The sequence below is a fragment of the Nycticebus coucang genome, chromosome 6 (assembly GCF_027406575.1).
Source record: "Nycticebus coucang isolate mNycCou1 chromosome 6, mNycCou1.pri, whole genome shotgun sequence".
NCBI classification, from domain to species: Eukaryota; Metazoa; Chordata; class Mammalia; order Primates; family Lorisidae; genus Nycticebus; species Nycticebus coucang.
In genome coordinates, this window is record NC_069785.1 from 32210631 (window position 1) to 32237086 (window position 26456).

The 26456-nt window shown below is 39.0% G+C and overlaps 2 gene segments (V, D, J or C); both read right to left on the reverse strand.

Annotated features, from left to right (window-relative positions):
* Positions 1-1623: 1623 nt before the first annotated feature.
* LOC128588624 (T cell receptor alpha variable 14/delta variable 4-like) lies at positions 1624-2172 on the reverse strand. The segment is given in 2 exon segments: positions 1624-1931; positions 2080-2172. Coding segments are annotated over 2 exon segments (357 nt in total).
* A 20119-nt stretch (positions 2173-22291) lies between these two features.
* On the reverse strand, positions 22292-22975 carry LOC128588625 (T cell receptor alpha variable 8-3-like). The segment is given in 2 exon segments: positions 22292-22662; positions 22781-22975. Coding segments are annotated over 2 exon segments (417 nt in total).
* Between the last annotated feature and the right edge of the window lie 3481 nt (positions 22976-26456).

Genomic DNA, 26456 nt, shown 5'->3' on the forward strand with positions numbered 1-26456 from the left:
TCTGGGATGGGATCAGGTAAACCTACAGTATAGAATGTGAGCTCTTCCTTGCTAGAGATTGCAATAAGGCTATTAAGTGGGATGGATTTTAATCATGTGAATACAATCTTTTTACATTACTAACTAAAGAACAATGGGTGCCCTTTACAGATTTTATAAGACTAAGACGGCAAAAGATGTCAGAAAGAGTCGAATTTGGCCTGTAAGGTGGATGTCTAATAATTTCCCATCAAAACTATCACAAAATTGCCCTTGTTTGATAGAGTAATAAGCAGGAGCATTGTTGCAATGGAGAACTCTCGAGTGAAGATTTCCCTTCTAACATCTTTCTGCTTTACATTTGGCTAACTTTCTCAAAACACTCTTGTAATAAGCAGATGTTATCTTTCTATGACCCTCCAGAAAGTTAATACCAAATTATCTGAAGTATCCCAAGAAACTGGTAACCATGTTTCCCTTGACTGCTCTGCTTTTGCTTTGACTGGACCACTTCTACCTCCTGGTAGCCATTGCTTTTATCTTGTCTTGTCTTCAGAATCACACTGGTAAAGCCATGCTTTATCTCCTGTGGCAGCTGTTCAAAGAAATCCTTCAGGATCTGATTCTACTTGTTTAAAATTTTCATTGAAGCTCTGCTCCTGCCTGCAGCTGATCTGGGTGCAACTGTTTTAGCCTCTGTACAGCAGAAAATTAGCTCAACCTTAATTTTTTAGTAAGAATTGTGCAAGCTGGACCAGTTGAGATGTCTGTGGTGTTGGCTACATGTCTTCTGTTAATCATGGGTCCTCTTTAATTAACAAGATTAATGATTTCCTTGTAAACTGAGGTGGATGGTCTCCCACTGTGGACTATATCATCAGCATTGTCTCATCCTTTCTTAAAACAAGTTATCTATTTATAAACCAGTGATTCCTTGAGGGGAATTACTCCCCAAAACTTTCAGAACACATCAGTGATTTGACCATTCTTCCATTTGAGTTTCACCACAAATTCAATATTTGGGCTTGCTTCAAATTTGCCAAGATTCATGTTGCTCTATTAGGGGCTGTTTTCAAACCGATGTCATATCCTTCTTAGTGCTTCAAACTAGATCCTATTGAGACATGATATAACAAATAGTGTGAGTTTATTTTTATACGAGAAAAACTGAAATCCATGCAGTTTTTTGTAATGTGCATTTCCATTAACTTTTTAAAGATCCCTCATATTTACTGAACAACCTATCTGAAAATCCAAAATTCAAATATTTAATGTTTTTTTTTCAACCACATATTTCTGCATTTCCTTAGGCAATTCTTCCAGCTCAATCCAACAGCCAAAAGGCAAGTTGCTTCTTGTGATTGTTCTTTCTCTTCAATATTTAGTCAAAACTTTTGCCTGTCTAGCCTCAGTCCAAAGATTCAGTGACAGAACGTTTTGATGAATGATAATTCTGGAAATGGTCTATGAATTTAGAGGAGTATTTTCTTAAGGTGAATCTTTCCCCTCCTACCCTGCACCTGTGTTGCCACAGAACTAGCCACTTCCTGTCTGTCATGGTGATTCCCTGCTGCGGTCCTGACAGCAGGTGGATGTCACAGGCAGACACCTGAAGTTTTCGTACAGCTCCCTCCAACAGTCCTCTCACTGTGGGCCACTCAGTGCACAGAAATATATCGCTGAGTCCCCCAGTTCTGAAGCTGAGATGACAAGGGTGATGGATTTGCTGGCCTTCTGGAAATTCAGTGAGTAGCGACCTTCTGTTTCATTTTTCTGGCTATAGGCGCCTTGGCGAATAATAAGAATTAACTCCCTACTACTGGGTTGTTTGTACCAGAATAGATAGTAATCACTATCACTGGTGTCATAAGTGCATCCCAGAGTCACAGCCTCCTTCTCCTGCACCAACATTGCCGGTTGGACTTGAGTTACCTTCTGGGCAATACCATATCCTGAAGGAAAAAAGAATTTAGTGTTAAGTGGTAAAGAAGTTCTATTTTTATAACCTGTTATCCCTCCTTCCCAATATCTCCATACATCCATCCTGTACCCTTGGTCCCCACATAATAGAGGAAGCGTATTTCCACTGGCCAACCCTACCTAGCCACATCGAAGCCGTGACCACCTTCAGCAGGCTGCAGAGCAACATATCTGTTTCTTCCTTTACAGGGAAAATACTGTCTTCTTCAACGGTTCCAGGGCTCTGCACTGTGAGGTGAATCTGACAGAGAGGAAGAAAAGTCACTGGCTGTGCTGCTGCTGCTGCTGCTGCCCTAGAGCAGGAAACAGAGGTTTCCTGGAGTAGCAAGTTGGTGTGTGTCAAGTCAAACAGCTCCGTGTACTGGCTGAGAATCGCACCTACAGCAGCTTCCTTTTGGATTAACAAATGCTTAATGTGATAACAATTAAATCTGAAAAAAACCTAGGTATATTGAAAAGAAAACTATAATTGGACCAGCTACTATATTAAGTCAGTATATCTGTGACAGAACTAGGAGATAAGGACTTATTTAAAAATAATACATGTATATACAACTAGTATGTACTCATAACAACTAAAAGATTATTTAATTTTAAGAAAGAAATGATAAAAATTCAAAAATACTACATTTTGTGGATTAGAGGGACAGGTAAGATGTAGTAGTCATGTATCCTCACATCTGTGCATCTTGCTGTTTCTCCTGAAATAGAAAAAAATCATGTTATGATAAAAAGGAAAAGCTATTTGGACTGATTTCTGCAGGCCTTTCAACTTCCTTGGTGATATAGCAACATTCCTCCTCACTTTAGTTGCCTTTTCAGTTGCCTATTTTGGGGCCAATCAGCATAAAAAAACTAATCTTTCTTTGCTGAAGTGTTAACAGGGAAGCGTTCAGACACTGGGTCCTATTATAAACCTCTCCTTCACTTTTCTATCTAGCTTTGACAATCCAGCTCTGTTTATAAAAGCCAGATTAGGCACCAGAGTGTGGTCATTAAGTTATCAAATCTTTGAATTTATGTTTTTCCCATTACTTCAATTGGAACCTTAAATGAGCCACAAGCAGGCACTACGTTGTCTATGCCGAGCTCTGAATAGAACGTATCCTAGAAGACCTGTACATCTCCCCAAGACAGCTGATCATAGCAGCACTGATTGTGATAAACCTTTCTTTGTGAGTGAACCCCATACCCTAGGGATATCACCCCAAGACTTGGCAAACAATGAAAACTTATTGCCTATCCCAGCCTACTCCTTAAACACATATAGTAGACATAGCGTATCGTCTTTGTCTCAAAATAATTTTGGTCTTCTCTCAGGTGGTTGAAGCATCTTCAGATCTTTCATGGAATTACCATTAAATATGACAAAAGCACATACAATACAACACTTCCACTCTCTAAAAATGCCCCAATATTTTTTACAATTAGTTTATGAAATATCATAAATTTCCCCTTATTGTATTCAATTCTATTACATTTATCAAAGAGTTTCATAATTGTACTTCTATCATTCAAGAGGTATCTGCACAATCTCATGCCTACCTCTCAATTTTATTTTTTAATATCTTCAAATTTAAAAGAGATCATATACTACTGATTATGCAGTATCTAACACATACTCCATTATGAAACCCATTCCCTTGCAGGAGCAAAATTAATTCAAGTAGCTGAATTTGTGACTTTCTCTTCAGCATGTCAAATTACAAAAAATGCAAAGAGTTATAGTTTGGATATTTTAATGTAGTTCACAACTTCGAAATACTATGAAGACAATGAGGTTTCTTAAACTTTTTCACCCTTTCTTAACTTTCTCATGTATCTTTTTAAAAATAGACACCAAATACATAAATTATTTGATGTCTTGATGCTACCCAAGGAAATTTTTGTAATAAAGACAAAGTTCCACACTATGAAGGACACTATAGAAGGTAGGAAAAAATGCTTAAGCCTACAATGATGCTAAACATGCCTTTCTGACTAACGTCCTTATGCAAGTACCTCTGACAAAACAGAAAGACAAATTCATGGGAAAGGTCAGTAATTCCAACTTGAGATGAATTATTAACTTTTTATCAATGAAGCTTAGAAATATCAAAGCCAGAGAAGTTTCCTAGTAGAACTCGATGATCTCCAAATAACTTACTGAAGCCATCCAGAAACAGCTCATCACAGGGCATATGGCTGCGATATTAAAAAAAAAGTCATGGGTGGCGCCTGTGGCTCAGTGAGTAGGGCGCCGGCCCCATATGCTGAGGGTGGCGGGTTCAAACCCGGCCCCGGCCAAACTGCAACAAAAAAATAGCCGGGCGTTGTGGCGGGTGCCTGTAGTCCCAGCTGCTCGGGAGGCTGAGGCAAGAGAATCGCGTAAGCCCGAGGGTTAAAGGTTGCTGTGAGCCGTGTGACGCCACGGCACTCACGGTACAGTGAGACTCTGTCTCTACAAAAAAAAAAAAGTCATTGTGGGGAAACTTTGTTAGTACAGCAAAAAATGTAACTAGTGTCTTAAGGAAACATTGGAGAATCTACAAAAGGATTGTATATTCCGTGTGTGTGTTATGAGCCTATATTGGTAATTCTATTTTCTACATGGGTTGAAATATTCTCCTGCCAGAAAGACACAGCACTAACTACCACTAAAAATCAATAAGATTTTCTGTTCCCTACCTGTGACATTTGAAATTATCTATGCATATGGGAACATATCTTTTGGAGACACTTATGTAACGTTTGCCCACACTCAAGAATTTCACTTTTTTTAATCACCACCTGATTCTCTGAAAATGTGGAAACAACAAATGAGATATTAAAACTGAAAGTAATTACTGTATCAGACATCCTTGAACTCCAATGGCCTAATATATTAATTACCCTTAGCTCTCATGGCCCTGCATTCTTCCCCCTTACAAAGTCAGAGTTATCTCACTGTGAACTTGTTACTAATAGGTCCGTATTACTCAGAATGTCCTGAGCCATAAATATTCTATTCTCTTAACTAGGGTGAGTAAACCTATGATATTCAGTACAGGTTGCGTTTCATGGTCTTTTATTTAATCAGTCTTTTTTTCTTTTCTTTTTGAGACAGGTCCCAACTGTTGTGGGTATAGTAGAGTACAGTCTGTCATCATAGCTCACAACAACCTCAAACTCCTGGGCTCAAGTGATCCTCCTGCTCTAGCGTCCCAAGTAGCTGGAACTACAGGCATGTGTCACCAAGCCCTGCTAATTTTTCTATTTTGTAGAAATGGGGGATTTCTCTTGCTCAGGATGGTATCAAACACCTGACCTCAAGCAATCTTCTGGCCTCTGCCTCCCACAAAGCTAGATTACACTTATGATCCACCATGCTAGGCCTATTTAATCAGTCTTTCTAACCTAAATCTGGGTGACTTCTTATTCTGAGAAAAATTCCAGAGAAAGACTGCCTTTGACTTCCTGAAACTGACTTTCTGAGGTACTATTTATTACCAGATCAGTAGATAAAGCACAAAGAGTACTTTTTAATGATTAGCTTGACATCAACCATCTTTAAATGACAAGAGTTGAATGTTACCCACATTGAACATCTTAAAATGAAGTTCTCTGGAGAATTTTCAGAAGTAGACCTCCTCAGAAGATGAGTGCTAAACCAAAATCCTTGAAAAAAGCAAAATTTCATGAACTAGGCAGCTCCATCCAAGACTAATGGAGTATCACTCTTTTTTTTTTTTTTTTTTGCAGTTTTTTTGCAGTTTTGTTTTTTTGTTTGTTTGTTTGTTTTTGGCCAGAGCTGGGTTTGAACCCACCAACTTTAGTATATGGGGCTAGCACCTATTCCTTTGAGCCACAGGTGCTGCCCATGGAGTAGCACTCTTCAGATGATTGGAACCACTGATTGTCATACTCTCCCCACACTTTTGCCTTTGGTCCTTGAGTTGTATTTTCTCACTTTAGTGATTTAAAGTTACATATTTCTAATTTACCAGATTTTATTCTTTTGGTAATAAAATAATTTGTCATATACAGGCTTTACTTGAAGCAATAACCACCCTAATGCTATAATTCAGCTTGACAAAGTCATAGCTGTACAAAATATTAAAGAATGGTGGAAAAACCTAAATAGCAATCATGCCCATGTAATATGACTAAAGTAAATTTTTATCAACAAAATTACCCTAAAGTGTTAGAAAAAATATCCATAAAAATTTAGAATAGAGTTAGTACAACTAACTTCCATAGCCTGTAGAACTATAAAACAGATTTCTGAAGGTATTTAATCACTAGAAATGATGAGTTAATCTTATAAATAGCTTAAAAGTTTCAAATATTCAAGCACAGGAAAACCTGTGCATGATGGCAGGGATGGAGATCAAGCATGTACTTCCTCTAACCAATACTCAGACTTAACGACAGTTTACATATTGTACGGTTTCCTTCACATGACATCCTGGAAAAGATAAAGGAGCAGAGCAAGGTGCACAAGCAGTTGTGGATGGGAAGGGTTTGATTGCAAACAAACAGCACAAGAAAGTTTTGGGGATGATAAAACTGTACTATGTCATGTGTGGGTGATGGTTGCACAAATCTATTCAATGTATAAAAATTCAAAATTCACAGACTGCACTGCACACAAAAAAGGGGTTATTATTTCCATATGATAATTTTTGAAATAAAATTTTTAAAACACTGAGAAAATACAACAATTGGTGTTTTTTCTATTTTCATAACTGGATTCTGCATAATACACACATCATTTCCTGAAGTTGAAAAAAAAAAAAAAAACAGCCATGCCAACTGGGGTAGGCAAAATAATGGCTACAAAAAATCAGGTCCTAATCCCTGAAATTTTTCCATGTTACTTTTTATGGAAAAAAAGAAAAATCTGCAAATGTTATTAACAGAAATATCCTGAGATGGGAAGAGTATACTGTATTATATGGGTCTTAAGGGCAATCCCATGTGCCTTATGAAAGGGAGGCAGAGGGAGAGACATGACAACTGGAGACGAGAAGCCACCATGGCTGTAGAGAGGTAGAGAGTGGAGTAATAGGGCCCCAGACCAAGCAATGCCAACAACCATCAGAGTTGGAAGAGGTCAGGAACAGATTCTTCCCCATGGCCTCTGGAAGGGGCCCTACTGGCACCTCCATGTCTGTCCAGTGAAACTTATTACAAGAATATTTCTCTTGTTTTAAAGCAGAAAATTGGTACAGAGGCAATAGAAAAAAATAACCAACATTAGTATATTTGTTCCATGTGTTTCATTTAGTTCCATTGATCTATTTGTTTCATTCCATGAAAACCTCACAAGGTAGTTTTACAGTGAGTTTTATTACCTGTTAGGTTAAATTGTTCACCCCTACTCTTTTCCATTTAAGGTTTAAAACTTAAATATGTCTGAACCAGAGCTAACTCTATTCTGGTTCTGTATACTGTGGATAAAGAATTGCTTTTCCTTCCATTGGAAAAACTGTAACCTAAGTAAGATACATCAATTAAACCAATAGCAATGACACTCTCCCTGGCTTTCAACCAAGAAGTAAACCAATAGAATATAAGCCATGATTCCACTCATTCCATTTTCATTCTTGCAGAAAATGGGTCAATCAAGAATCAACTTGTTTATACTGGACAGGAGCTAGTGGAATATAAAGGCAAATAACAAAATCCACTTGAAGTGCTGGGCCTTAATACCATTCTTGTTCAGCTGTTTTAACCTGAACTTAATCTAATGAGTTTCCCTATAAGAACAAGTCTAGTTAACAACTAACAACCATAACTCAGCTAAGAGGTAGCTCAAAAATATGTATGAAAAACTTTCCCACATGTCCCAAAAGGAAGATAAAGATAGCAAATAAAATTAAATGTCTGGGGCCACTCTGGCTCACACCTATAATCCTAGCACAAGACTAGGCAGATAGATTACTTGAGCTCAGGAGTTCCAGACTAGCCTGAGCAAGAGCAAAACCCTGTCTCTACTAACAATAGAAAAACTAGCCAGTCATTATGACTGGTGCCTGCAATCCCAGCTACTCAGGAGGCCGAAGCAAGAAGATCTCCTGAGCCCAAGAAATTGAGGTTGCTGTAAGCTATGATAATGCCACGGCACTCTACCCAGGGTGAAAGAGTGAAATTCTGTCTCAAAAAGAAAAAAAAGAAAAGAAAAGAAAGAAAGGAATTAAATGTCTGGGAATAAATGTAACTATCTTAAAATATCAAAACTTTATAGAGAAAAAAGATATAGATAAGCAGCAAGAAATATTACATTACAGAATAATATGTAATTAACTATGCTTTTTTAGGTGTTTTATTATTCACAAATCAATTTATATATTTAATTTAACCACAAAGCCTAAATTAAAACTTTAATATAGTATAGCAGAATTCACTTCTTTTTCCATTCTTTAGCAAAAGTCTACTGACTATGTGATAAAGCTTGCAATTAAAACATACAGCCTTCCCTTTTTTTGTTGTTGCTTTTTTTTCTTGTATTTCTTTCTTTTTTATTGTTGGGGATTCATTGAGGGTACAAAGAATCAGGTTATATTGATTGCATTTGTTAGATAAAGACCCTTATAATTGTGTCCCACCCCCAAATGGTGTGCCACACATCATGACCGCCTCACCCCTCCCGCTTCCATTTCTCTGCTCTTCCCTTCCCCCACCTGACACCATGTACTAGGTCATTAATTGTCCTCATATCAGTATTGAGTACGTAGGATTCTTCTTTCTCCATTCTTGTGATGCTTTACTAAGAATAATGTATTCCACTTCCATCCATGTTAATACAAAAGTAAGATCTCCATCCTTTTTAGTGGATGAATAGTATTCCAAAATATACATATACCATGGCTTGTTTTTTGTTTTTTTTTTTTTTTATGAATGTTCATTTTTTTTTTTTTATTGTTGGGGATTCATTGAGGGTACAATAAGCCAGTTACACTGATTGCAATTGTTAGGTAAAGTCCCTCTTGCAATCATGTCTTGCCCCCATAAAATGTGACACACACTAAGGCCACACCCTCCTCCCTCCATCCCTCTTTCTGCTTCCCCCCCCATAACCTTAATTGTCATTAATTGTCCTCATATCAAGACTGAGTACATAGGATTCATGCTTCTCCATTTTTGTGATGCTTTACTAAGAATAATGTCTTCCACTTCCATCCAGGTTAATACGAAGGATGTAAAGTCTCCATTTTTTTTAATGGCTGAATAGTATTCCATGGTATACATATACCACAGCTTGTTAATCCATTCCTGGGTTGGTGGGCATTTAGGCTGTTTCCACATTTTGGCAACGGTAAATTGAGCTGCAATAAACAGTCTAGTACAAGTGTCCTTATGATAAAAGGATTTTTTTCCTTCTGGGTAGATGCCCAGTAATGGGATTGCAGGATCCAATGGGAGGTCTAGGTTGAGTGCTTTGAGGTTTCTCCATACTTCCTTCCAGAAAGGTTGTACTAGTTTGCAGTCCCACCAGCAGTGTAAAAGTGTTCCCTTCTCTCCACATCCACGCCAGCATCTGCAGTTTTGAGATTTTGTGATGTGGGCCATTCTCACTGGGGTTAGATGATATCTCAGGGTTGTTTTGATTTGCATTTCTCTAATATATAGAGATGATGAACATTTTTTCATGTGTTTGTTAGCCATTCGTCTGTGGTCTTTAGAGAAAGTTCTATTCATGTCTCTTGCCCATTGATATATGGGATTGTTGGCTTTTTTCATGTGGATTAATTTGAGCTCTCTATAGATCCTGGTTATCAAGCTTTTGTCTGATTGAAAATATGCAAATATCCTTTCCCATTGTGTAGGTTGTCTCTTTGCTTTGGTTATTGTCTCCTTAGCTGTACAGAAGCTTTTCAGTTTAATGAAGTCCCATTTGTTTATTTTTGTTGTTGTTGCCATTGTCATGGCAGTCTTCTTCATGAAGTCTTCCCCCAGGCCAATATCTTCCAGTGTTTTTCCTATGCTTTCTTTGAGGATTTTTATTGTTTCATGCCTTAAATTCAAGTCCTTTATCCATCTTGAATCAATTTTTGTGAGTGGGGAAAGGTGTGGGTCCAGTTTCAGTCTTTTACATGTAGAAATCCAGTTCTCCCAACACCATTTATTGAATAGGGAGTCTTTCCCCCAAGGTAAGTTCTTGTTTGGTTTATCAAAGATTAGGTAGTTGTAAGATGTTAGTTTCATTTCTTGGTGTTCAATTTGATTCCAAGTGTCTATGTCTCTGTTTTTGTGCCAGTACCATGCTGTCTTGACCACTATGGCTTTGTAGTACAGACTAAAATCTGGTATGCTGATGCCCCCAGCTTTATTTTTGTTACTAAGAACTGCCTTAGCTATACGGGGTTTTTTCCGGTTCCATACAAAACGCAGAATCATTTTTTCCAAATCTTGAAAGTACGATGTAGGTACTTTGATAGGAATGGCATTGAATACGTAGATAGCTTTGGGAAGTATAGACATTTTAACAATGTTGATTCTTCCCATCCATGCGCATGGTATGTTCTTCCATTTGTTAATATCCTCTGCTATTTCCTTTCTGAGGAGTTCATAGTTTTCTTTATAGAGGTCCTTCACCTCCTTCGTTAGGTATATTCCTAGGTATTTCATTTTCTTTGAAACTATGGTGAAGGGAGTGGTGTACTTAATTAGCTTCTCATCTTGACTGTTATTGGTGTATACAAAGGCTACTGACTTGTGGACATTGATTTTATATCCTGAAACATTACTGTATTTTTTGATGACTTCTAGGAGTCTTGTGGTTGAGTCTTTGGGGTTCTCTAAGTATAAGATCATGTCGTCAGCAAAGAGGGAGAGTTTGACCTCCTCTGCTCCCATTTGGATTCCCTTTATTTCATTGTCTTGCCTAATTGTATTGGCTAGAACTTCCAGCACTACGTTGAATAGTAAAGGTGACAGAGGACAACTTTGTCTGGTTCCAGTTCTAAGAGGAAAAGCTTTCAGTTTTACTCCATTCAGTAAAATATTGGCTGTGGGTTTGTCATAGATAGCTTCAATCAGTTTTAGAAATGTGCCACCTATGCCTATACTCTTCAGTGTTCTAATTAGCAAAGGATGCTGGATTTTATCAAATGCTTTTTCTGCATCTATTGAGAGGATCATATGATCTTTATTTTTGCCTCTGTTAATATGGTGGATAACGTTTATGGACTTGCGTATGTTAAACCAGCCTTGCATCCCTGGGATGAAGCCTACTTGATCATGATGAATGACTTTTTTGATGATAAGCTGTAATCTATTGGCTAGGATTTTGTTGAGAATTTTTCCATCTATATTCATGAGTGAGATTGGTCTGAAATTCTCCTTTTTGCTTGGGTCTTTTCCTGGTTTTGGTATCAGGGTGATGTTTGCTTCATAGAATGTGTTGGGGAAGATTCCTTCTTCCTCAGTTTTTTGGAATAATTTCTGCAGTACAGGAATAAGCTCTTCCTTGAAGGTTTGATAGAATTCTGGAGTGAAGCCATCTGGACCAGGGCATTTTTTGGTTGGAAGCTTTCTTATTGTTTCTTTGATCTCAGTGCTTGAAATTGGTCTGTTCAGGAGCTCTATTTCTTCCTGGCTGAGTCTAGGGAGAGGGTGTGATTCCAAATATTGATCCATTTCCTTCACATTGTCAAATTTCTGGGCATAGAGTTTCTGGTAGTATTCAGAGATGATCTCTTGTATCTCTGTGGGATCAGTTGTTATTTCCCCTTTATCATTTCTGATTGAGGTTACTAGAGATTTTACTTTTCTATTCCTCATTAGTCTGGCCAATGGTTTATCTATTTTATTTATTTTTTCAAAAAACCAACTCCTTGTTTCATTAATTTTCTGAATGATTCTTTTGTTTTCAATTTCATTGATCTCTGATTTGATTTTGGATATTTCTTTTCTTCTACTGGGTTTAGGCTTAGATTGTTCTTCTTTTTCCAATTCCATAAGATCTCTTGTGAGATTGTTGATGTGCTCTCTTTCTGTTTTTCGAATGTAGGCATCTAAAGCGATGAATTTTCCTCTCAAAACTGCTTTTGCAGTATCCCACAGGTTTTGGTAGCTTGTGTCTTCATTGTTGTTATGCTCAAGGAAGTTAATGATTTCCTGTTTTATTTCTTCCTTCACCCATCTGTTATTCAACAGAAGATTGTTTAATTTCCATGCCTTTGGGTGGGGTTGAGCATTTTTGTTAGAGTTGAATTCCATCTTTAGTGCCTTATGGTCTGAAAAGATACAAGGTAAAATTTCAATTCTTTTGATTCTGTTGATATTTGTTTTGTGTCCCCGGATATGATCAATTTTGGAGAATGTTCCATGGGGTGATGAGAAGAATGTATATTCTTCTTCTTTGGGGTGGAGTGTTCTATATACGTCTATCAAGCATAGTTGTTCTAGGGTCTCATTTAAATCTCTTACATCTTTGTTTAATTTCTGTTTAGAGGATCTGTCCAGCTCTGTAAGAGGTGTGTTAAAGTCCCCTGTTATGATGGTATTATCAGATATCATATTGCTCAGACTGAGTAAGGTCTGTTTCAAGAATCTGGGAGCATTTAAATTGGGTGCATAGATATTTAGAATTGAAATGTCTTCTTGTTGTAGTTTTCCCTTGACCAATATAAAGTGACCATCTTTGTCTTTTTTGACTTTAGTTGCTTTAGATCCACATGTATCTGAAAATAAGATTGCAACTCCTCTTTTCTTCTGAATTCCATTTGCCTGAAAAATTGTCTTCCAACCCTTGACTTGGAGCTTGAATTTGTCTTTTGAAGCCAGGTGTGTTTATTGCAGACAGCAAATGGATGGCTTGTGTTTTTTAATCCAGTCAACCAATCTATGTCTCTTCGGTGGGGAATTCAAGCCATTAACATTTATGGAGATAATTGATAAGTGTGGTAGTATTCTACTCGTCTTATTTGGTGAGAGTCCATTGCTTAGTTTTATCTTTTGCATCAGTGTGGAGGTTAGGTTCTGTCCTTTGATTTCTGAGTTCTTACTTTGCTGCTGATCCATTGTGGTGGTCAGTGTGCAGAACAGGTTGAAGTATTTCCTGTAGAGCTGGTCTTGTTGTGGCGAGTTTCCTCAATGTTTGTATATCTGTAAATGATTTGATTTCTCCGTCAATTTTGAAGCTTAGCTTAGCAGGGTACAGAATTCTGGGCTGAAAATTGTTCTGTTTAAGTAGATTAAAGGTACATGACCATTGTCTTCTTGCTTGGAAAGTTTCATTAGAGAAGTCTGCGGTCACTCTGATGGATTTGCCCCTGTAGGTCAACTGGCGCTTACTCCTGGCAGCTTGCAGAATCTTTTCTTTTGTCTTGACTTTGGACAGGTTCATCACAATGTGTCTTGGAGAAGCTCGGTTAGAGTTGAGGCGACCCGGGGTCCGATATCCCTCTGAAAGCAGTGTGTCAGAATCTTTGGTGATGTTTGGGAAATTTTCTTTTATAATATTCTCTAGTATGGCTTCCATTCCTCTGGGGCATTCTTCTTCCCCTTCTGGAATTCCTATAACTCGTATGTTGGAACGCTTCATAAAGTTCCATAATTCTGACAGTGAACGTTCTGCTTTCTCTCTCTTCTTTTCTACCTCTTTTACTGTCTGAGTTATCTCAAGAACTTTGTCTTCTACCTCTGAAATTCTTTCTTCTGCATGGTCTAACCTGTTGCTGATACTTTCCATTGCATCCTTAAGTTCCCTAATTGACTGTTTCAGTTCCTTCAGGTCTGCTATATCCTTTTTATATTCTTCATATCATTCATCTCTTATTTGATTCTGTTTTTGGATTTCCTTTTGGTTATTTTCCACTTTATTAGCAGTTTCCTTCATTGTTTCCATCATTTCTTTCATTGTTTTCAACATGTGTATTCTAAATTCCCTTTCTGTCATTCCTAACATTTCTATACTGGTGGAATCATCTGCAGTAGCTACCTCATGGTCCCTTGGTGGGGTTGTTCTAGACTGGTTCTTCATGTTGCCTGGAGTTTTCTGCTGATTCTTCCTCATGAGTGATTTCTTTTATCTGTTTCCTTGCCCTAATTTTCCTTTCACTTCCTCTTGCTCTCTAAGTTCTTGTGCCTGTGGACTAAGGGTTACAGGACCAGAAGGGTGAGAAGGTTGAAGAGCAAAAAAAAAGGGGATGAAAGAAAGGAGGACCGAGTGATAAGAAAAAAAGAAAGATAGAGAAAGGAGAGGGGGTGGGTATAAGCAATATTGACAAAAAGAAGAGAGGCACAGAAAGAGGGAGACAGGGTAATATAGGTGTACAGTAGGGTACTTTGACACAACCTTAAAAAACCCCACCTTCTGGGGGTGCCCAGTTGCGTGGTTCCCTTGAGGTCAGCAGCTCTTTGCTAACCTGATCAGACACAGTACCCCACCTCCACCAAGTAGAGAGGAAAGACAAAAATGCTATAAATCAAACCAAAACAAGCAAACAGAAAACTTTACAGGGATAAAATTGGGTGAAAAACCAAATTATATCGGTAGAAACACTAGCAAAAATGAAGTTAAAGTTATTAAAAAAGGCAGCAATGGGAAATTATAATTAAACTAGGAAAATTGAGAAAGAAAAAGGGATCTGTGTGGAAAAGATTGAAATTAAAAAAACAAAAGAACATCAGCAACGTCAAAATAAACAAACAAAAAAAACAAGCAAACAAAAAGAAACAAGAAAAAAATACACAACCAAAAACAAAGCAGTTTGTATATGTTATTGAATATTGTCTGGGCAACACGTGGTCTTCTGGGGTATGAGATGTTAGTCAGAGTTCTGATACGACTGGAGGCTGCTGATTTCTCAAACCCCAGCAGGTAGACACCCTAAATCTCTCTTCAGCCTACTTAAAAGGCACTTTGAACTTGTAAACTTGCTGAGTAGAAGCTTTCCCAGCTTTCTCGCTGGAATCGCTGCTGAAGTGGCTATCCACTTACTCAGTGTGCCAAAACCAGTCTCACTCTGCCCCTGAGGATTAGGGCTGCAAGGCGGCTCAGACCCCACCCTTAGGCTACTTGGTTGCTGGGTTACCAGCTCCCACCCGTTTCTAGCTCTGCGACCCTGAGGGCGGAGCTTGCCGGGGCAGATCACTGACAATGGAGCCGTGTGACCCACCGTCAAACACTATTAGCTCCGTCTGGCTCAGCGGCTCAGACTGGGGACCTAGACAACGGCCAAAGTTCTCCGCACTCCCGCTCAGGCCTTCCCCAAGGCAGTTCAACTCAGTGCCAAGTCCAAGGACATCAAAACAGTTCACAGGTAAGGCCTTTCTGGTTTGCAGTCTCGCTGCTACTGAACTTATAGTTGTGGGCGGGTTTAGACGGATTGAACACACGTGACCACTTGCCAGTTTTCCACGGTTTTAGTCCTCCTCTTGGGGTCCAGAAGTCTCTCGCTGACTCCCTGTATCCTCATAGGAGTGATGATAGGCAGTTCCCACCAGCCAGAGATGCCTGGAGTCCTATCTCCCCAGACTCACGGTGCCCAGATGCAAGGAAGCTGTTACTCGGCTGCCATCTTGCTCCGCCTCCCTGTATACCATGGCTTGTTAATCCATTCCTGGGTTGGTGGGCATTTAGGCTGTTTCCACATTTTGGCAATTGCAAATTGAGCTGCGATAAACAGTCTAGTGCAAAAAAAAGGATTTTTTTCTTCTGGGTATATGCCAGGTAATGGTATTGCAGGATTAAATGGGAGGTCTAACTTGAGTTCTTTGATGGTTCTCCATACTGCCTTTTCATTAAATCATAACAGTGTGCATTAATGCATTTATGGGGTACAACACGCTGATTTTATATACAATTTGGAATGCTTACATCAAACTGGTTAACATAACCTTCACCTCACTTATTTATATGTTTTGTTAAGACATTTATACTCTTCATAGTTTTGACATGTACCCTTGCATTGTGCACATTAGGTGAGGTGCCACCAAATACCCTCTCTCCTCCCAGCCTCATTGGTATACATATACCACAATTTGTTAATCCATTCATGGGTTGATGGGCACTTGGGCTACTTTCATGACTTAGCAATTATTATTTGAGCTGCAATAAACATTCTGGTGCAAATATCTTTGTTGTAAAATGATTTTTGGTCATTTGGGCATAAACCTAGTAGAGGAATTGCGGGATCGAACAGCAGGTCTACTTTTAGTTCCTTATGTGTTCTCCAAACTTCTTTCCAAAAGGGTCTTATTAGCTTGCATTCCCACCAGCAGTGCAGAAGTGTTTCCTTCTCTCCACAGCCACACCCATATCTGTAGTTCTGGGATTTTGTGGTGTGAGCTAATCTTACTTGAGTTAGATGATATCTCAAAGTGGTTTTGATTTGCATTTCTCTGATGAATATAGATGATGAGCATTTTTTCATGTGTTTGTAGACCACGTGCCTGTCCTCTTCAAAGAAGCTTCTGTTCAAGCTTCTGTTCATTCTTGCCCACAATGAAATGTGATTATTTGTGTGTTTTTTATTAATTAGTTTGAGCTCTGTGTGGACTCTACTTATCAGACCTTTGTCAGAAGCATAACCTGAAAATATCTTCTCCCATTCTGAGAGCTGTCTGCTTACTTTACTTACTGTATTCTTGGCTGTGCAAAAGTTTTTTAGTTTAATCAGATCCCAGTAATATATTTTTGGTGTTGCTTCCATTACCAGGGGTGGGGCGGTCTTCCTCATAAATATTCTTCCGGGCGACTTTCTTTAAGCATTTTCTCTAAAGTCTCTCCTAGTATTTTTATGGTTTCATGTCTTAACTTTAAATATTTTATCCAGTGAGAATCAATTTTTGTTAATGGTGAAAGGTGGGAGTCCAGTTTCAGTCTTTTACTGGTCAGCAGCCAGTTCACCCAGCACCATTTGTTAAATAGGGAATCATTCCCTCCATCAGTTAATGCTTTTGATAGGCTTATCAAAGATCAAATGATGATAAGTGGCTGGGTTCCACTCTTGCTTTGCTATTCTGTTCCATACATCTACCTCTCTATTTTTGTGCCAGTACCATACTGTTTTGATCACTATAGATTCATAGCATAGCCTGAAGTCTGGTAATGTGATACCTCCTGATTTGTTTTTATTTCTGAGTAATGTATTGGCTATTCAAGGTTTTTCGTGATTCCATATAAAACACAGTACTATTTTTTTCAAGCTCTTTAAAGTATGACAATGGTGCTTTAATAGGGATTGCATTAAATCTACAGATTGCTTTGGGTAGTATGATCATTTTAATAATGTTGATTCTTCTCAGCCATGAGCATGGTATGTTTTTCCATTTGTTAACATCTTCAGCTGTTTCTTTTCTCAGAGTTTCATAATACTCATTTTAGAGATCTTTCACATCCTTTGTTAGGTAAATTCCCACATATTTCATCTTCTTTGGCACTACTGTAAAAGGAATAGAGTCCTTGACTATATTTTCATCTAGAGTCTTGTTGGTATATATAAAAGCTACTGATTTGTAAGTATTGATTTTATATCCTGAGACACTGCTGTATTCCTTGATCACTTCTAAGAATTTTGTGGTTGAGTCCCTAGGGTTTTCCAGGTATAGGATCTTATCATCCCTGGTTTGGGGATGAGGGTGATTTGCTTCATAGAATGTGTTGGGAAGTATTCCTTCTTCTTCTATGTTTTGGAAAAGGTTATGTAATATAGGTACTAGTTCCTCTTTAAAGATTTGGTAGAATTCTGATGTGAAGCCATCTGGCCCCAGACTTTTCTTTCTTGGGGTGATTCTGTATAGTTAATGCTATTTCAGTGCTTGATATAGGTCTAGTCAAAATTTCTAATTCTTTCTGGCTGAGTCTAGAAAGGTGGCATGCTTCCAGGTATTGATCCATTTCCTCCAGATTTTCATAATTCTGAGAATAGAGTTTTTCATAGTAATCATTGGAGATTATTTGAATTTCTGAGGTGTCTGTTGTTATTTATTCTCTATCATGTCTCATTGACAATATTAGGGTTTTTACTTTTCTGTTTCTGGTTAGGTTAGTCAAAGGTTTATCAATTTTGTTAATATTTTGAAAAAACCAACATTTTGATTAGTTGATCTTCTAGATGATTCTTTTGTTTTTTATTTCATTTAATTCTGCTCTAATTTTGGTTATTTCTTTTCTTCTGCTGGGTTTAGGGTTGAAATGTTCTTCCTTTTCCAGTTGCTTGAGATGTCCCATTAGGTTGTTGACATCTCTTTCTGTTTTCTTGATGAAGGCTTCCAATGCTATAAATTTCTCTCTTAGGTCTGACTTTGAAGTATCCCATAGGTTTAGATAATTTGTGTCTTCATTATAATCTTATTCCCAAAATTTGATGGTTCCCTTCTTAATCTCATCTTTGACCCAGCTATCATTTAGCATAAGATTATTTAGTTTCCATGACTCATTTGAGTTTAAAAATTCCTATTGCAGTTGAGTTCAGCTTTTATTCCATGATGTTCCAAGAAGATACAAGGAGTAATTTCTATTCTTTTAAATTTGCTGAGGTTAGACTTGTGTCCTAAGATATGATCAGTTTTGGAGGATGATCTGTGGGCTGATGAGAAGAATGTATTTTATTAGGATGAAATGTTCTATAGATGTCTGTTAAATCCATTTGTTAAATCCATCTAGGGTCAAGTTTAAGTCTATTATTTATTTGTTTAGTTTCTTCCCAGAGGATCTAACCGTAACTGCCAAAGGGATGTTAAAATCTCCAACTATAATAGTGCAGGAAGATATCAAATTGTTCATATTTGTTAGGGTTTGCTTTATAAATTGAGGGACATTCTGGTAGTGCACATAAATGTTCATTATCAAAATCTCTTCATTTTGAATGTTTCCTTTGACAAATATGTAGTGTCCGTTTTTATCATTCCTTATCTTTATTGGTTTAAAACCAATTGCATCTGCCAATAAAATTTCAACCCCTGCTTTTTTCTGATTTACATTTGCCTGTATTATAGACATCCATCCCTTCACCCTGAGTCTTTTTTTATCCATTAAGGTAAGGCGAGACTCTTGTATACAGTAGATATCTGGTCTGAGTTTTTGTACCCAGTCAGCAAACTTGTGCCTCTTTAGAGCACAATTTAAGCCATTCACATTAATTGAGAGAATTGATAAGCATGGTAGTGTTTTGGGCATCATGTTTTTCAAATGTCCAGTGGACATTTTTAATCCTTTCATCATTATGGATGTTTGTTTTGTTCAAGGCTTTCTTGGCGAGTTTACTTTGGTGGTAGACCATTGTGCTGATCGTTATGGAGGATGGTTATAAGAATATCCTGGAGAACTGGTGTAGTTATGAAAAAATTCTTCAACATGTGTAAGTCAATAAGGTATTTGATTTATCCATCACAGGTGAAACTCAGTTTAGCTGGATACAGGATCCTGGGCTGAAAGTTGTTTTGGTTTAGGAGATTGAAGTTCAATGACCAGCCTCTTCTGGCTTAAAAAGTTTCAGCTGAGAGATCTGCAGTAATTCTAATATTCTTCCCCTTGTAGGTTATACTTTCCTTACAATGGGCTGCTTGAAGAATTTTCTCCTTTATATTAACTTTGGTGAAGTTAATTACAATGTGTCTAGGAGATGCTTTATTTGCTTTATTTGGATTAAGTCTTGTTGGGGTTCTGAAACTGTCTACTATCTGAATTTCTTTATCTCTTGCAACATTTGGGAAATTCTCCTCCATAATATCTTGAAATAGAGTATCTGTGCTTTTAGGACCATCCTCTTCTCCTTCAGAAATTCCTATAAGATGAATTTTGACCTTTTGGAGTGGTCCCACAATTCTCAGGGGCTGAGCAGTTTTTGCTCTCCATTTGTCTGCCTCTTTGAGCATTTGGGAGTGTTCAAAAGCTTTGTCTTCACGTGGTGCCCATAGCTCAGGAGTAGAGTGCTGGCCACATACACCCAGGCTGGCATGTTTGAACTCAGCCAGGGCCAGCGAAACAACAAAGACAACTGCAATAAAAAAAAAAAATAGCCAGACATAGAGGCAGGCACTTGTAGTCCCAGCTACTTGGGAGGATGAGGCAAGAGAATTGCTTAACCCAAGAGTTTGAGGTTGCTGTGAGCTGTGACGCCACAGCACTCTACCCAGGGTGACATAATGAGACTCTGTCTGACAAAAAAAAAAAGTTTTATCTTCAATTTCAGAGATCCTTTCTTCTGCCTGCTCCACTCTATTACTGAGGGATTCTACTGTATTTCAGAGCTCCTCAAATAGCTTTTTCATTTCCTTGAGCTATGCTCTCTTTTCTCAATGTGTCCATGTCCTTGGAAATTTTGTCTTTGAATTCGTTGATTTCTTGAGAAAACTTTTGCACAACTCTTTGGATTTCTATTTCTATCTTTTCCTCCATTCTATTCATTTTATTAGCCATTCCTATTTGAATTTTATTTCTGACATTTCAGCTATTTGTTTATGAATGGTATCTTCTAGTGTATCTCCTTTGTGGTTCCTTGGGGGAGTTGATCTACTCTTATTATTCATGTTGCCAGAGTTTTTCCACTGGTTCCGTCCCTTGATTATTTTTTACAGTTTGGCTGGTGAAGCTGATAGAATGAGATTGGATTGAGGGCTCCAGGAATTATAGTTAACCAGCCCTTCTCCAAAGGGCTGGGACTGGTGACTGTGGCTTTTCCCCTACAGCTTCACAAAGGACCCTTTCATCCTGTAGCCAGAGATTCTGAGGACCTGATTGGTGTGATGGGGCTAGGTAGCTCTGTCTTGTATTCAGCCAGCCTCTATCTAATTCTAGTGAGTCTGATTTCAGCCCTGTATTTGGGCTAAAATCTCAGCTGGAGAGAGATACAAGCAATAAGACACCCCCGGCTCCCTCCAACAACAACTGGAAGAGGAGAATCAGTCCCTCCCACTACAACACAAAAACCAGAGCTCAACATTGGATGGTCTCCAGATGGCCAGCCCAGGTCAAAAATTCCAAATCAATTGTCCCAGGCATCACAATCACTGCTTAACTGGGAGAGTTCTAACAGACTCCAGCAATCAGACAGCAGGGATCCACTAGCAGCTCTGTCCAGAAGACCTGAGAGGCTGGAGTGTGGCTCCCTCCAGTGCTCAGTGAAGTCAGGAAGGCCCACCCAGCCAAAGAATAAGAGTCCAGGGGGGCCAGCACCTCCATCCCTGCCTTACACCACAGCCACACCACACCACTGATAACCCTGTGGGGCTGTGACCAGTTCCCTCCAATGAGCAAATGAGCCAGGGATATGCACCTGCCAGAATCAAAAGGGAGTCAGTGCCTCCTTGGCCACCACTCTCAGCCCTCAGCAGACAACCTGGAGGGGCTCAAGCCCTGCTCCCTCCAGTGCTCAACAGAAACTGGGAAGTTTTCCACCAAAGTCTGTCCCAAGCTGGTGGTTACCATTGTGGAGCATATTTCTCTCCCACAGAGTCCATGCCTCTGCGACAGCTGCACTTCGCCTCCAGTACTTCTGTGGGCCAAGGTCTGGCTTCCTCCACCAGACCACAGAATCAGAAAAGTGTAGCTCCAAAATCTGACCCCAGCAAGAGTGCTGCCTCTGCTGCCATGCAAGTCACCGCACAGGTCTTTGTGCCAGTCATCATACCTCACCACTGCACTGTTCGAGGTTTCACCACCACCATGCCACTGCTGCTAACCCACTGCTGCTGCCACTGCCCCACTGTCACCACGCACTTTCGTGCTGCCATGCCAATCCTCCTTCACTCATGTCTCCCAACTTCCACTCAAGTCATAGCTTCAGCACAGCTGGCTGTGGCCCACATGATGCCCAGCCCTCACAAGAAACTGCCAGACACGCTGGGCTCTGCAGGGGACAGGCCTCCAGACCACCAGGTGAGGGTGGAAGAGTGGACTGGGAGTTCAGAATTGTGGGGAAAATATTTGTTCAACTTTTATGCCAGACAAGAGAATGCCTGTGCTCACAGGTAGGACCTCTCTGGAGAACAAGTCCCGGTTTTCAGCTGCTCTCTCCCATTGGGTAAAACAACAGAACTTCTGTTCACTGCTTGCTTGTAGAGACCACAAAGTGGAGACACTCTTTGGGGGAAGGGGCCTCTCATCCTCATGGCAATGGGTTTTATACTTGAAGTTTGTTTCCTTGGAGTCGCAGCTTGCTTCAGCAGGGATGACGTGCACTCATCAATCTTCTCTCTCAGCTCAGCTCCCAACCTTCAGCTTCATTGAGTTCATTCTGACCATTATCTCTCCCTCTGGACAGGAGCCTCTATTGAAAGCTGGCTCCAGTCAGCCATCTTACCTTCCCCCAGCTTTCCCTTATTAGTTATTGGGAAAGTTAAGATGAACTGATATTAATAAGTATTTTGAAAAAGAAGGAAAGATTGGTGAGTCTAATCTGAAGCTCACATTCTGAAGTCACATCTTGACTCTCTGAAAACTCCACCCACCTAGTGGTTTGTGTTCAGCTCTCCCTGCAGTCCCACTCACTGTGGTACTAACAGCACAGAAGTATGTAGCTGTGTCACTCCAGTGCACAGAATGTTTCCTCAGGTTGAAGGAAGATTCACTCTTCCTGAATTCAGCTTCAAAGCCTTTAATGCCTTGAACTTGGGTGTCCCCAGAATAGTACCGGAGGAGAAACTGGAGGCCTTTTCCAGGGTACTGGACATACCAGAAGAGAGTAGGTATTGTACTATAGGAATACTTGCATCCCAACTCCAGCGAGTGTCCTTCAGAGACAGTGATGTTGGCATCAGTCTGGGTCACAGTCTGGGCTCTGGCATCTCCTGAAAAATTAAATTTGTGTCACCAGTGAAGACAGTTCAGACACCAGTGTAAAAAAGAGTAAGCATTTCTAGGCAAAACTGACAAAAACAAAACCCATAAAGAAATTTTTTTACTCACTCAGAGCAAAATGTATCCCCAGCACTGTGATGAACACCAGGAGCATGGCTGAGCAGGGAGATACTGCAGGCTTTTTTCTAAAAGATGTCCCAAGAACAGGCAGGAGTGACTGGGAAGCAAAGACCTTGGAAATAGGTGTGGGGAAGGTTCAGCTGGACGAGTTCCTTGCTTAGATAAAAGTACAAAAGCTGCTACAATAGGCTCGGATGCTTTTTGATCTCTGATTCTTGTCACATGTCTCTGCAAAGAACTCAGTCACTTGAAGGGAGAAGAAAAGGAGCAATTGATGACGATATTCACCAGAAAAAAGATCTTGCGTCTGTGTAGCATCGCCTCCTGGAGGCGAGGTGTAGAACCAGAGTTTAGCACAGAGAACTCATTCGTGTGTATTCCTTCTATTTTATGAGACGTATCACAACTTTCACACATGTTCCTTTCATCTCAAATCTATTATGATGTATTAGTCCTAAAGTTCATTAGAAATAGAAAGTCATATGAAGTAGAATAACAAGTCACTTCACTGAGAAAACCAATTTTTAAATAGTATGCCAGAATTCAGATGTGACTCTGTAAGAGTCTTTAAAATCAGACACATTGTCCCAGGATGATACGGGATGGTCCAGCACTACCATCCTAGTGATAGAGGGTAATAGAGATATTTCCCCTGGATGAAGTTTATGCACTCATAGCAATAAAACACGGCACGTAAAATGAGAAAAGTGCCTCTGTGTGACTAAAGTCAAGATGCAACTCTGGAGGGGAAGGCTTTGACCCTATGCCCAGAGGAAATATAACTACAGAAATGTCTGTTGCTAAGGAAAATAACACCAGACCAAGAGAGAAAACTCCAAAAACATGAGAATGAAGAAATTCACTGCTTTCTCTGTAGCCAATGCAATTCTTTGACAACGTCAGAAAACGTCTTTTCTTTGATTCTAGGAGTATGAGTCATCTCCTTAAGTTCTTTATTCACTTGTTCCTGATTGGAGAGATAGTCTTTCACACAGAAGATTTTGTAATATAATTATTTTGTAAATTTTGTAGCCTAGACATGGATGTCTGACTCCTGCAGCTATATGCTTATCTTCCATCAGTTCCAAATTTCTTTCTGACTAAAATAGTAGAAATTTAAATGGAAATAAACAAAAGTTCCCAAGAGTACAAAGAATAACAATTATCTGGAGAACAATTATCTGGTGATATATATATATCAGATGGAAAGTGGATGAGACCATATATGTATGTATACAAATATATACAAATGAGATCATATATAAATATAAACATATACAAATATATATGTATATATATTTGTTTGTTTGTTTAGAGGACAGAGTCTCACTCTATCACCCTGGATAGAGTGCCCTGGCCATCATTAGCTCACAGAAACCTCAAACTCCTGGGTTCAAGCAATCTTCTTGCCTTAGCCTCCTGAATAGCTGGGACCACAGGTGCCTGCCACAAAACTGGCCAGTTTTTCTATTTTTAGTACAGAGAGAGTTTTGCTCTTGCTCAGGCTGTTCTTAAACTCCTGAGCTAAAGTAATCCACCAGCATTGGCATCTCAGAGGACGGGATCATATTGAAGATTAAAGTTAGGATAGGAAAAACTAATGAAAAATAAGCTATGAGAAGCATTTTCTGTTGGCTTTCAGATGAACGATAATTTTAACTCCTCTCACAGTTCCTGGGCATAGGCAAAGCCCAGTGTGTTCAAAGTTCTGTAGTCATTATTCTTAAAAAATCCTGACTCTTGGCTTTGAATTGTATTTTCTTATATGTATTCCTTCTATTTATTAAGATGTTTTCTGTTAACAAGTGCTTTAACCTGAATTTTTTCAACTTTTCAAGATTAATAGGACAAGCTATATAAACTCTACTAAATAAAGAAATTAAAATTTAGTACATAATAATTATAAAGTCAATCATTTCTTGAAAACTGCCCATGTGCCAAGAAAGTTCAGTGTTAATAGTGAAAACTGTTATTGCCCAGCCTAATCCCCTTTACCGGTCCTTTGTAACCAATCTCCAACTACTGTCAGTGTTGGCTATTCTTGGCCCTGTTCCCCAGAGAACTGACCTGTGCCAGTGAGAGTCACCATTGTGCAGTAGAGTATACCTCTACCCCCATTAAGACCACAGTCAATGACTATTCTTACACACAGTTGCTCAGCAGTATGGCCCCTTGCTCCAAGGTGAGAGGGATCAACACTGTGATGCAATTCAACTCCAGAGCTCCCCTGATCCGGTTGAATCAAGACTCCTGCTGAGCCACATCCATGTTTAGCCTTTCTCTACCATCTCAGGATTAACCTGCTTCCCTCAATAAATTATGGGCAAAGAATTCCCAATTCAGGGTCTGCTTGGGACAAGCATTGTTAAATGAGATGATAGTATAAATATCTCATTTAATTCTGAAACCAATTCTGAATAATAAATAATAACACAGCATAAGATCAAATGGCCCATTAGTAACAGGATAGAGATTCAAATGAGAAATGGGTTCTTTCCAGGGCTCTGTGATGCCAGAAGGTACACAATAAAGCTAGAACTAAAATTTAAGTATCCTGTTTCCAGCACAACTTTATAATCTGCCTCAGTATCTTTCAAATCTTTCTTCCATGACTTGGAAATAATTTGTTCCAGCATCTTCAGTTCTTTTGACTGAGAATTTGAAGCAAATTCTTATTGGGTTGCATTCTTTTCCTGAGTTACTATGCAAACAAACTGAACAAAAAACTTAATTCTGCATTTCTAAGTTTTTCCTACATGCTGGATTACATAAACAATGTCATGACTGACAGACCACAACTTCAGTTTTACAATAAATGTGACATTAACATTTTTCCTGGAATTAAATATAATATTGATTATAGGTCTTATGTTCCATTAGGCCACAGACATTTTTTCTGTATTTGGCAAAAGTTGCAGGGCAAATTAATGGTGTCTAGAAATCAGAGGAGAGAGACATCTTCAGTGATTTCAACTATCCTGACCAATATTTGCCAAAACATTCTCAATATGCTACATGGCCTTGGTAATTATTCGATATAGGTCTTTCCTCACTATAACAAAGCCTTTTGGTGTCTGGGACTCTTTCTAGAGATCCTTCTCTAGACATCTGCAGTCATTCTGTTCCTTCTCATCCTGCTGGGTGTATGATGCCCTCTATGACTAAAGTTAATGTTCCCTGTGATCTCCATGCCACACTCAAGGACACAGGGATCAATAAACTTTCCCACACAATAATCAAGCCAGGGTGTCTTGTCTGAGATAAGATCGCATTCTGTTGTCCAGGCTGGAGTGCAGTGGTGTGGTCACAGCTCACTCCAACCTCCAACTCCTGGGCTCAAGCGATCCTCCTGATTCAGCCTCCTGAGCAGATGGAACTATAGGCACAGGCCACCATACTTGGTTATTTTTTTTTATTTTTGTTTTTGAGTCTCACTATAATACCAAGGTTGGTCTTGAACTCTTGGTCTCAAGCAATCATCTCACCTCATTCTCTCAAAGTGCTAAGATTATAGGCATAAGCCATCACACTGGTCAAACGAGGAATTTTGTATTCTATTCAGACTTTAATCTAAAATGGCAACAGAAACTCTCTCTAATCTTTAATATCTGTAACTTTCTAGGCTTTTTAAAGGTTGTACATAATAATTATACATATGTAGGAG